Genomic DNA, 12,993 nt, shown 5'->3' with positions numbered 1-12,993 from the left:
CTTATAAGGTGTTTTTATCTGAGCTCTTTTTGATGATAACTTCCAAGGCCACTAATTACCCAAGTTCATGGTTCTGCTATCAGTTCCTACCAGATGGTCCTGGTAGAATCTTTAGTCTTTAACTCTTCCAAGATTCATTTTACCCCAATTACAAGAATAAATTTCACACACTTCTGATGAAACATTTTTTTTTGTCTATATTGGATCATTTCCAGCATCTTCTAGAGAGTAAATGTCATCTCTCTTAAAGATACCATTACATTATTTGTCTTTGTGCTGCCATTTTAAGCAAGATGGAGGAAGAAAAGATCTGGTTTAACGGTGAAAGAGTTAGTAATATCACAGTTCATTTTCAGTTCTGTCTTGGTTACACAGGACATTTTAGACATTCCATTTAGCAAGGTTTTGATCTGCTGATTTGAAAATGACCTAATTTCCAAGATTGAAGAAGGAAAATGATTGTTCTGTGGTTCACATCCTCTGATGGGAACACTGAATCAGGAACACTGCCTTGGTAATCAGATTGCACTGGAAATATTGTCCCGTGACAATAAATCACACTGTGGAATGGCCATCTCTGTGCTTTTAGGGGAGTGTGTGCTCAAGCAATGCTTGCTCTCTCACCAGGCAAACATAGGGAAGCATTCTTGCCATTGGAAAAGAGACTGATATGCTTTCAGCACCTAGGTGTATGTGTTAGTCTTGTGCCATTTCAGTCCTCTTCATTACATCAAATTCAGCTGTTGTTTATTTACTATAAACATGCTGCAGAGGTGAGTTGATGTTGCTGTTTAATGACCATTTCTCCTCCATTAGGTTCAGATCTATGTGCTGGACACCTGATACCTGAGTTTATATAAATTTAGATTTGGTTCTCTGATTAAACAGGATATGAAAGAATTGTACGTTGCAGAATAAAACAAGGAAGAAATGGAGTTAGGTTGAGTGGACCTTTAATTACAGAATACAAATGCTGATTGCAGAGCTCTCACAGGCAGCAGCACTGATTTTCTTGTGATTTTTGCACAGTAGAGGAGTATTGTTAACTTTATAAAATACTTTATAAGACTTATTTCGGATCTTCCAGGCTTCAGGTTTGTTCAGGGTTTTTTTTTAATAAGTTGGGTTTTATTTTATTGGGTTCTTTTTGCCATATTCCTAATATCTTCACCAGAATCTGAGGGATGCTGGGTCTTATTTTCTACTTGTTATCCTTGTTTAACTATGCAAAAGGAGGGTAAATTACAGCACTTTTATAGGAGTTACCAGACCACACAAGTTCAGAACCAGTGGGACCTACTGACAGAGAGAGGTGCCTTCTCTGTCAAAGCCAAATACATGAAGCCAAATGACCTCAAGTTTCTACTTAAGGTCGAATGTTCTGATGCTAAAGAACAACCCTTCAGGAGAATGGAAATAACTTCTCAGTTTCTGGTTATTGAAGTTCCTGTGTACATGGTTGTTCTAGTGTTCTGCGGGGTTTTCCAGAGGTTTTTGCAGTAGAGTTTGACCAGTGGGTGGAATTTCTGCTGTCATATAAGAGGTGATGTTCTCAGTCTTTGTACCCTTGAGCTTCAGGAGATCAGGCAGCAGCAGCCTTTTCTTTCCCAGCCTGCCACTCAGCACATTGCCAGCAGTTCCTGTCCATGCTGTGACATTTCACAGGGGCCATATGCAACCCAGGTTCAGCAGCCTGGGTGCTCAGCTCCGTACCACCAGCAAGACCCACTGACAAAAAATCTCATAGATACTGCAAGTCTTCGTGGTTTGCAAAGTGGTGGAGGCTTTTGTGAGCATTAAAACGTGTTGGCTTTCAGGAGTCTGTGTTAGAAACAGCCCAGCAGAGTCTACTCTTCCTCTCCCAAGCTTGTATCATTTTCAACCTTTAAGGATCTTTGTGAGAAAGGCTCTACACTGGAAAATGGACAGGTTTTCAGGTTCCTGATGGTTAAAAACTGTTTAAGCAAAATGATGACTGAAATCAGAGTCCTGCTTGAAGAACTGAGTGAAATACAGTAGAAATTTAGGGGCTTGATTCTGAAGAGTAGCTCTGTATTAAAGAATCTACAATGACACTTTTTTAGTAACAGTTGCACAGGACCTGTGCTAAACTTAGTACCTATAAATATATATACACACATACATATGCCTGGTTAAGTAACATTAATTGGGTGCTGTTTTATTGTACAGCCAAGAATAGAACAATGATAACCAAAGAAGTTATTCATAAAGGAAAAAAAAGAAATGCACATTTCCTAAGCAGTACATGATTTAGGCCTCAAACATTGACTTTGTTGTTAAGTGTTGCATTGGCTGATGTTAAATGTGCTGTTCTGCCTATTTGTACATGAGTTGAACATAGTTTTATTTCAGAGAACTTTTTTCTTGCTGATGGTTGATGATGGAAATCTATTCAATATTGGAGCTAGTCCTCTTTGATAAAACATGTACATACAGAAAACATATTTTATGAGAAAAATCTTATTTTCAGTATTTAACTGTTATTTTATTAGAAGATGGTTGTGTAAATATTTTAGGCGTTTTAGTGTAAAAAGCAGACTGTAATTTTAGGTGGCAAAGGAAGTTACAAAATAAAAAATATATATACATTTTATAGAGCTTGTGATCTATGCTGGTTTCAGGTTCCCGTGTTTAGCATTTGACTTGTACACAGCTTAATTTCAGGTTAATCTCACTGTACACTGCCTACCTGGTTGTGTGTATTTAAGGATGGTTTAGTTGCATAAATTAGCAATTATTTATTTCCCATCTCCCTTTAAAGATTTGGTACCGATCGGAAGCTGTGATGTATTATTAACCGCTATTTGTATGTGTGAAAAGAAAGGGGTTTATGTGCCATTGCCAGTCATTTTTATATATCGGTAAAATACAGTCTAATGGGTTTTGCGCTAACGGGTTTGTTTCCCTTTTTGAAATATTTTTACGAGTGGGGAGAAAGTTGAAAACGAAGATTCGTGTAATTGGTTTTGGTTTGGTTTGGGTTTTTTTGAAGGATTCCTAGAGAACAGGACGGGCAGCGCCTGAGGGGACCGGCGACCGCCGTTGGCGGGAAGCGGCTGAGGGGGACCCGCTGCTCCGTCGGTGCTGCCCTGAGGCAGCGTTCGGGGGAGGCGGAACCGGGCTGGGGAGCCGAGTTGCGGCTCGTACGGCTCCTGCGCCTCCGTGGGAGCTCCAAGATCGCCTCCGCACCGCCAAGCGCTGCCCCGCAGCCGGAGCCGCCCCGGCGGGGAAGGAGGTGCGGGCCGCGGCCGCGCTTCTCCTTCCGGGCGGGCAGGGGCGGAGCCAAGATGGCGGCGGGCTGGTTGTGGCGGCGGCTATGTCAGGTGCGCTGTGCGGCGGGAGAGGGGACGCGGGAGCGCCCGCCGCCTTCTCCTCGTCCTTTTCCTCGGCGTCTTCATTCCTGAGGGGAGTGGGAAAAGGGGACGTGGCAAATGCTGTCCTTCGGGCTCCAGGAGGGTTGGGGCTGCACAGCGTGCGACTGTGTCTCTGCACGCCATCCTCAGAACTCTTGGCTGCAGTTCTGTGGTTTTCCCGCAGTTAGTCCGGGTGGAAGGGTTAGTGAAGGTGACTTGTGGGTTATAGGTGATTTGGATTTGGAGGCCGTGTGCTAGGCGAGTTTCTAGTCTAGAAAGTTCAAAGCTTGGAAGTTACCACGTAAAATAATATGAAAGCGTAATGCACTGATGATGTTTGCTAGTTTGGACTTTAAAACAGTGATTGATTTCTCTCAAATTGAGAAAATTGGACTTTTCTGAAGCCCTAAACTCTCTTCTGTTTATGCAGTGTGTTCTGGACTTGCCTTTCAGGTGTCTATCTCCCCCTGACACTTCAGAGGCTCTCAACCAAACAAAATTAAGGCTATTTTGCATTAGGAGAGGCGTAATTATGTTTTGTGCAAAGTCTTGGTTCTGTTATATTGCAGTCTTTGAGTATCATTTCCACCTTCGATGATGGCCATTAGCAAGAGCACATCATTAAATCAGACGGTGAAGCTGTTTATGAATTCCTGCCCACTGAATGTACTGTCTAGCTCTTGAGGTATTCAGTGTATCATTTTGTCAAAATTTGCATAGAACATCTTTAATTTAATGTTACAAAATCTTTTGACTTGATGCAGATCTGCTTAATTAGTAACAAAGGGAAATGGCATGTGGTAGGAATAACATGCACAATTGTAGAATATTGGAAAAGCTGCAGACCTTAGTGTGTGGGATAGGACCCTGGTTGCTTCATCAGGTTTTGTTCATTTTTAATGCATTAAGACTGAATTTTTTGTATGTAAAACCACATAGCACAATACACTATGAGTGCATTTATCTTTGCATGCAAATAATAAATCTTTATTACCAAGTCAAGTAGTTATAAGTAAAAGAATACATAGCATAGACTTCATATGCACATGCATTAAAAAACCCAAAACAGATAAAAAATACAATTATGATTACAGTTAATAGCCTTACATTTGTCATCTGGGGTCAGATTCTGTGTCATGTACTTGCACAAACAGCTTAAGCCCTGCACTGAATAGTCTTTTATGCTCATGACCTGTCTGCTTCCTGAAGTGGTGTCAGCTGATTGTTACTGTACTTTTCTATTGGCATTGAATGGAAGGAAGGCAGCATTCTGACTTCAGGAAGAGAGACTTGAGGTGAAAATGTCAACATAATTTTGCCGTAGAGTCGAAGGCCTGGATTGGAAGGGACCTTAATGACAATCTATTTCCACACCCCTGCCATATGCAGGGTCACCTTCTGCTAGGTCAGGTTGCTCAGAGCCCCACCAGCCTTGCCTGGAACACTCCCAGGGACGGGCCATCCTCAGCTTCTCTGGGCAGCCTGTTCCAGTGCCTCACCACCCTCACAGTCAAGAGACTGTTTTCTAATCACTAATCTAACCTCTTTCAGTTTGAAGCCATTCCCCCTTGTCCTGTCATTATGTGCTCTTGTCCCTCTATTTTATTAGTTGTCATTAGACAATTACTAGCTGTATTTCACTACTTTTAGCTATTAAGGCTCAGGTAGTTCCCAGCATAAAATTTGAAACCCTCTGAATGATTATCAACTACAGTGACAAATATCCAGTGCTCCTAAAATTGCCTATTTTGTTATGCACTTAAAGAATGTAACAGCAGTGCCTCTGTGAAGATCTGGATTTGAAAGGATTACTTAAGGGGAGTACCATAGTCAGCTTTGTAAACAGAAATCTCCCTTGCCTATTCCTGCAGACATCTTTTTTATGGAAAGCAGCATTTGTGGATAAATTGTGACTGAGGCAAAATTACTTCAGAAAAGTTTTACTTACTGCTGATTTATGATGCATACTGGAAAAGGTTAGGGATCTAGTAGCATCATAGAGTCAGTTATTCATATCCACAGGCAACTGCAGTAAGATTACCTGAAAAAGTGTAAAATCTGGCTGTTTTCTGATGGTTTGATTAGACAGTCACCTGTATAACTCTTGGGTGGGGTATCTGTCTCCTCTCTTAAAGCTGTGACTCCAGCACATGCCAAAAAACAGCATCAAGGGGCAAGATAAGTAACTAATTTGGCTTCAGCATTCTGCTGCAGCTCTGAGGTTCTGATAAGCGAGAGTTCCTTTTTCCCTCCCTCAAGCAGTCAGTCTATAACTTTGCCAAATTAAGAATTAGTGGAAGGAAGCTAGAAGCCACATAATGTTCAGAAGGGAACAATTATTCTGGTATGAAAGATAGTAATGTTACATGATTAACAACTATATTCCTTTTCTAACAGAAAATCATGTTATCTTTTAAACATGGTTCTTTGGCTTCTAAGAAGTATTTCTATTTAAATGTTCTCTTCAAAAGAACAAGTGTTCAAAATCACAAGGAACTTTTTTCTGAAAAAACAGTAAATTTCCCCTTAAATTCACAGACTAAATTTTTGCATTTATAGAATACTGTTTTCAATTGCTTTTTTAAGTCCTACGTAGGCTTGTCACTTGACAAAACTTATGTATGTTGTACAATGAAAGTAAAACTAAAGAGAAAATATTACTGTATACAGAAATGGCATCTGATGCCACAAAAATACATTTTTCTGTTAAAAACATGCTTGTGATTGCTACTCAGGTGCCTCAGTAGTAAGTGCATACTGTTACTGTGCCCTTAACGTGATTATTTTTTAGGTGCTATTGTATACTGAGATACATTTCCATGCTCCTGTTTTCCTGTATTTTCCAATAGAGTAAACTTCCTAGTTTGTCAAATCAGTGCCTAGGAATGTGCTGTGCTTTGGTGTGCAAAAAAGTAATCTTTAATAAACCTGTATTAACTGGCTGCTTTCTGGTTTGGGGAAGATCACCATAACATATCTGTTTTATACAGGGATCAGCTTTTCCTGTCAGTTATGCAAGCAGAATTATGCAAAAGCAGTATTTTCTTCCGTAAGTGTAACAGCCCCTCCTCCTTCCATTGCTCCTCCATAGTCCCTGAAAAAATCAAATCCAACTTTAACAACTTATTTTATGCTTTCCCCATGACTGTATTTCTAGGAGCTCCAACTTGATGGGAGCACGACTGGCTGGATCCCATGTTGATACACAGGAGCCCAAGACTAATCCTTTGGTGAGTGTTCTGTAACCCAGTATTTTATATATTTTCTTAGTAATAAAAAGACATCTAGAAAAACTTGAATTGTTTTCTTGCAGCTTTTTGAAGGTCTGCCTTAGTGATGTCAAATTTGTCATAGAGAAAGAAATAATTTAGATTATTGGTATTTGAGATCTTCTGTTTAGGTGTGGGTTTTGGTTTTTTTCCCCAACAAGATTTCTGTAGCTCACAGTTGCCTCTCAGTAACTTTCCCCCTTTTCTGTGCAGCTGTAGCTCTATGAAACACCAACTTTTTGGCCATACTCAGTTCAGTGCCTGCAGCAGCTCAGCAGCCTTTTGACAAGGGCTTCAGAAACATCTGACAGGCAGTATTAGATCCACAGTGCTGCTCCAGCCTTCCTGCTGTGGCTGGTACAAGCTGCATTTAGTGTGCTAGACTGCCTAGAAGTGAACCTCTGGGAAAGTCAGCACTTCTGCACTCATTAAGGCTCTTCCAGTGATCACAGTGAGCCCAGACCATCAGAAATTGAAGCTCTAACTGAAAGTCATAAACTTGCTCTTGTACAAACATGAAGGTTAATACATCTGGGGAAGACTACTGTGTCTAAAGTAGTCTTAGAGCTTAGTAAAGTGAGAATTCTGGTTGCTGTCCATAATGGTCTATTTAATGTCCATACCCAAGCAAACTCTTGGGTATTTGCACACTGGTCTATAAGATACAAACAGGGCTCCAGACTTGCTTCAACAGTGAGTTTTGTTCTTGCTGTTGCTAGTGTTGTCCTCCATGTATCTATCTGGCATTCCTTTTTTGGTAGAAGAAATTTTACCTAAATGTTCAGAAGTTAGCTATCTCTTCACACTTTGCCTTCCCTGGTAGAGTGAGACCTGTCAGTCAAGGTAATACAGGCAGATTCTGTTAGATAAACTAAAATAAGCAGCTCAACAGGTTGTGGGGTGTTTTTGCTCTTTTACAAATGGGGCATGCAGGCTAAGAAAATACACAGTGCATGCATTAATTAAGGAGAACGTGGTGTGGTAACTCTTGTCCTTTCTTCACAAATGCAGGTGTCTATTTCAGATGAGCCAGAAACACTGTACAAGAGATTGTCCATTTTAGTTAAAGGCCACGATAAAGCTGTGTTGGACAGCTATGAATATTTTGCAGTGCTTGCAGCTAAAGAACTTGGCATCTCTGTTGAAAAAGTGTAAGTAACTGATCTGTAGAGTAATATGGAGTGAGATGCTTCTTCTGTTATCTACTGTAATTCAGGTCCTCTGCGTAGAAGGATTTTTTTGCTTTTTACAAGAAATGGCTGTAATCTGACATTTTTTTTCTCAGATTATAGACCTAATACTTCTTTGATGGCAGGACAGTGATGAGAAAACAGCAGCAGTTCTGCACTCAGCACTGCCATAGTGGAAGTGCTTTTTATCTCCATGAAGGATACTGACAGTACTTTCAGTACAGCTGTCAGTGCTGTAGATCCCTGATCCAGGGCTGGTTAATACCTGAGTGTTAACCATGCCCATGTGAGTTAATAAGAAACTGGTCCAGTGTTTGATATTTCCTTGTAGATCTTCTAAATGTCAAATAAGAACAGAGATTTCAGCATAATCTTTCAGATAAACTTGTATTATCATCCTTTATATAACATGAAAATTTCTTTTTCTTCTTTGCTCAGAGATAAACCCCCAAAGACGATAGAGCGATTTACACTTCTCAAATCTGTACACATTTACAAGAAGCACAGAGTTCAGTATGAAATGAGAACACATTACATGTGTTTAGAGGTAAGGAAGAAGGAAACAAAATTGTTCTAGGTGCACAGTTCAAAGATATTACTACATGCTAATGCACGAATGAAAATGTTTTGGGGAGGAGAATGCAGGAGAATATTGGAAAACAGCTGACCTAGTTACATAAAACGCAACATGAGTTATTCTGAATGCACAGCCTACATCATTTTTGGACCAAAAAGTTTTTTATTTTTACCATCATCTTAAGAGCTGAAAAAATGGCTAAAGAAAGTAACGTAGAATTGATGTGTGTTATGCTCTTGGTTTTCAAAAATCACTGGGATGAGAGTTTTCTCAGGAAGGGAAGAAGATGCAAATAAATCATTGGTGTTGCCAGTCACTAAGGGCTCTGTTCTCTGTGGGTTGGTCTGATGTTCTTGAGCAGACATACTTTTGTCCTGTGCAGCATCATGTGGCAAACTAAAACTGCATGTAGGAAGTGGAAGAAAGGAAGCGTAGACAAACCACCAGCTCTGTGGCTGATGACACAGACATCTGTATGATTTAGAATGCAGCTGTGGTTGACTTTCTTAGAAGAAAGGTTTACTTCCAGCATTTTGTGGCTCCTGGGTGTCTCACTGTATATTTGCACAGTGCTTAGCAAAGTGGGACTTCTAAGTCCCCTAACATGAGCGCAGTACAAGTGGCTGCCCACAGACCATAAACCCTATTTTTGCCTTCCAGGAAAACCTAAAGGATCAGTAATTCAGTGGAACCAGGAGAAACTAAAAAAATCAGTGTTTTAGTGGAACTCTGGAGTTGCAGGATTTATAACAGGCTTGAACTTTGGCAGTATAGAAAAGCTAGTGATTCTTGTGTAATCTGTAATTAATTTCATCTGATACCTGCAGTGTTAAGATCCACCACTTCCATCATAATCAATGCATGTGCTCCCAGGCAGCATATGCAGTTCTGTGGAATGAAGTAACTACTTTACACTTGCATGAGAGTTGAGTACAGATGAACTGCTCCTGTTCAGAATATTATGGAAGTTGGCTTCCTGTAAGATGTTTGGTCCCCATAGCAAGGGCTAAAGAAGCCAGGGCAATTGTTTGTTTTTTTTTTTAATTCTGCTTGAAGTATTATTAATAGTAGTTCATTTAAAAAAATTCTTTCTGTTTTAGTTAAAATACCTAACAAGCAGTACTGCTGCAGTTTATTTGGAGTACGTGCAACGAAACTTACCTGAAGGGGTTGCCATGGAAGTGAAAAAGGTCAGTTTCCATCCCACATTATTAGCTGTTATGAGTCCTGATGCAAGTACCAGTAACTACTGAAGCCTTTAGAAAGTCAGCAGAGAAACTGGGTGTAGTTCCATAGGAAGATTTTCCAAAATATTGGATGGTAAAGAGGCTGTATTGCTTGGAAGTGCCACTAGGTGGCATTTTAAATCTGAGTCATGTCTCAAACCAGACTAAATAAAGCAAAGTAGTTAGATGTTAGCTGCCTGGTACAGTAAGTGGTTGTTTTTCTTTCCTTTTAGACTAAGATAGAGAAAATACCAGAACACATTCAGAAACCTGTTTGGGATACACTACCTCAGGTAGAAGAAACTGAAGTAAAGTCATGAACACACCAGCTACTTGGCTCCATTAGTACTGAAATTCATTGCTCCTATCAACCTCATTTACTGAGACAGTCCATTGTTAAATAAAGGTTCTCTTATAAAGAAATTGTATAAACTCTTGTTTCATCAAGTTATTTTTTCTCAAAACTCCAGTACATGTAGACTGAACTGCTATAAAGAGAAGAAATTTTACTGGGTTCTGTGATGGGTGACTGTCGTAATTTATAATAAGTTTGTAGAAAGCTAAAGTTTATTTTTACTTATATATGTAAAAGCATGTGTATATATGCATAAATATAAAATCACCATCTCCTTTTGATACTAGATGGCTTCTGAATGCTGAAATTCTTCCAAATCCACTTCACGTTTGTGTCATGTTTAATATTAAGGATGCCCGACTGTTACCAATTTATCAAATTTGGATAAGCTAGTTTGTTGGATAAACTATTTCCCATCTTCTTTTCTCTTACTTGTACCACATTTCTCCATTTTTGCTTCCCGCCACATTTCTTAGCAAGAGCCAACAGCACCAATTCCAACATTGCTTTAGGTTTTCTCTCAAAAATCTTCCTGCCTACTGACCAACTCCTCTGATTTTTGAGTCAGAAAATTTGTAGTTGCAATAAATACCCCATGCTTCATACTATTTATAGACATCAGAGTTTGAGCATGGTCTGTTGTGTTCTTAGGAGTCAGACATCCAAAGTTTAAATGATCCTTGTCTGAAGTGCCTGTTTTTGCATCCATATAGCAAAATTATCAGCAATTTCATTCCCTTAAACAAAGGCAGTGTATGCTATGTGGCATGTTCCATGCATCACAGCAGAGCTGTGTGCTTCACAGGAATGTGCATCACATTCCTACCTTGCTAGAATCCCAGTTTGAATATGAAAGGAGTGATGTACAGAAAGGGAAGACATGAACTCCTTTCTTACCTTTCTCTTTGATACAAGCCACTGTTGTGGCTTATACATCTTTCTTTTAATTATATCCAAAGTGCATACAATATAAACAAATAAGCATTCAACTTTATAAGCTCTATACAAGAGTGCATCGTGTAATTTACACTGCCTAAGAAACTTGGGGCAAAATGATTTGAAATTTTAGCTCTCCATTCATAAATTTGGATAGAAAGTGTATGATCAACACATTTGTTTCAGTTAAAAACACGCACTAAAATGAAAAAATCTCACAAGGGGCAGGGCAAAACCGAGATGGAAAAGCAGGTATGAAGAAAGGCATGGAAGGGAGTTGCTGCGAGACAAAAGAGTGAAGGCAGTAAGCCAACAAGGAGGAATCTATTCAAATTAGTAGAGTTCTCTAAAATAAAGGAAGTGGCTTTTATAAACCATCTGTCTCTGGAACGTCATGCAGATAAAAGTGCTGGAGATACACAGGTAGCAGCAGCACATTTCTGCTGACAGGGTTTAGTTGTGGTTGCTGACAGAATGGGGTCAGCAGAACAGATTTCAAATAATGCAAGCTTTTCTTCTTCCTTTTCTTTCCAGTATTATTGCTGGAGTCAGAGATGCTGGTGCATAAGAAATCTGTAAAAAGAACATTGCTGGTGGTATGTTACCATGTTAGCAACTAGGAGCTCCAGGGTGATTTTACAAGTTCATTTAAAAAATTTTATTTCAAATTTTCAAGTGGAGAGATCTAATTTAAGAAAGATCATGTAACAGTGGTTACATGTTCGCTGGTCTATGGGATATCAGCATCAGTGCTGCTTTAACTGCCCATGCCTCATGAGAAAGAAGCTGAGGTGCTCATTTCCTGGGAAAAACCTCTTCTAAGACACACATCAATGGCACCATAACATTTTAAGTAGTTTAATCCTAAACACCAAATACTGCCCAAGTAGGATCCTTCTCCTACAAGGAATGGGGAGGAGGGAGGAAGGAGTTGAGCAGAAAGAGGGAAGCAATTCCAGGAATATCATTGGTTTCAATGGTTAAACTGAAGTCAGGATGGAGAGATGAAAAGGGGATGAGGATAGACTTCAAGCTACAGGACCAAATCTCCGAAGCTGCTAGAAAAATTTTCCCATTCTGGTGAAAAAAGTGTGAATAAGTGGCCACAGAAACAAGTGCCAGCATTCAGAACAAAATAATGGGATCCATGCATTTTTAATTCATAAGGCAGTATTTAAAAGCAGACTGAAACTCCACAAAGTAGTGTGAAATACCATCATGGGCAGAATTTTGGAAAGAGTGTACAAACAACACTGGAGTCTGAGCTACAGACTTTCTGTCACCAAGGTCTTATAATTTTCCCTTTTTAATACACAAGAATGCAATCCCCAAAGAGTTCCTGAGCTCTCCTGATTCAGCGCTGAACAGACTCCTGCTCTTCCTGCTGTCTCCCAATGCCAAATTTTAAGTCAACAAGAAACAATTTTGCAATATAAAAATATACTGCCTTCTTCACATTCCTGACAGAAGTTGGATTGATTGGCAATATTTTTCCTCGTACAGAGCATGACTGCCAACTTCACCAAAAAACCCTGCTAGCTGGAAATCGTTTATTTTAGTGTTGTTACATAACATGTTCGCTTTGACAGAACCTGCCAAGGAATTTTTGCTGCTGGGCACAGCCAACTGCTGCTGCTGCTGTCTGTGTGCTGTGGGGTACTGGGTAAAGCAGGTTGGTGGAATGGTTTGGATTAAGACAATTTCCCGCAGGCCAGAGGGGTTTATTGAAGGGACTGCCCATGGGATTAACAACACGCAGGAATAACTCCTGGAGGCTTCTGTGTAACTGAAGTGCAGTTAATGTGCTTGCTTGCATCAGTCAAATCCATGGGTGCCCTCAGGTCAAGACAGTCATGAAGCTACAATCCAAATGCTAAATGCTCTTTTTCCCTAAAATATTCCATGCCTCCATCCTGTTTGGAATTATGTTGCTCTCACTTATTTCTTGTACTTCCAGAGACAAACTGAAACCTATTGTGTGTACTTTGCAAATTACAACACCATTTATAAGCTTTTGTTACTAAAGATTAGAGGAGTTTCAGCTAGGTCATACAGAAACATGGGGA

General features: G+C 39.9%; 1 protein-coding gene across 1 annotated transcript; it reads left to right on the top strand.

Annotated features, from left to right (window-relative positions):
* Window positions 1-3,273: 3,273 nt before the first annotated feature.
* MRPS10 (mitochondrial ribosomal protein S10) lies at window positions 3,274-10,055 on the top strand. The gene is made up of 7 exons (XM_030945389.1): window positions 3,274-3,344; window positions 6,365-6,423; window positions 6,532-6,604; window positions 7,655-7,794; window positions 8,272-8,380; window positions 9,511-9,600; window positions 9,870-10,055. The coding sequence occupies exons 1-7, from the start codon at window positions 3,309-3,311 to the stop codon at window positions 9,954-9,956; spliced, it is 594 nt and encodes a 197-aa protein (XP_030801249.1). The 5' UTR covers window positions 3,274-3,308; the 3' UTR covers window positions 9,957-10,055.
* The last annotated feature ends 2,938 nt before the right edge of the window (window positions 10,056-12,993 follow it).

Source organism: Camarhynchus parvulus, chromosome 3 (genome assembly GCF_901933205.1).
Source record: "Camarhynchus parvulus chromosome 3, STF_HiC, whole genome shotgun sequence".
NCBI classification, from domain to species: Eukaryota; Metazoa; Chordata; class Aves; order Passeriformes; family Thraupidae; genus Camarhynchus; species Camarhynchus parvulus.
Note: the sequence above shows the minus strand (reverse complement) of the source record. Positions and strands in the feature narration are given on the sequence as shown.

What these genes read in the sequence shown, in the direction of transcription:
- MRPS10 (XM_030945389.1), top strand. Translation starts at nt 3,309, where the DNA reads ATGGCGGCGGGCTGGTTGTGGCGGCGGCTATGTCAG. An exon ending in TGTGGCGGCGGCTATGTCAG is followed by an intron (nt 3,345 to 6,364) that starts GTGCGCTGTGCG and finishes TGTTTTATACAG; the next exon opens with GGATCAGCTTTTCCTGTCAG. An exon ending in CAAAAGCAGTATTTTCTTCC is followed by an intron (nt 6,424 to 6,531) that starts GTAAGTGTAACA and finishes CTGTATTTCTAG; the next exon opens with GAGCTCCAACTTGATGGGAG.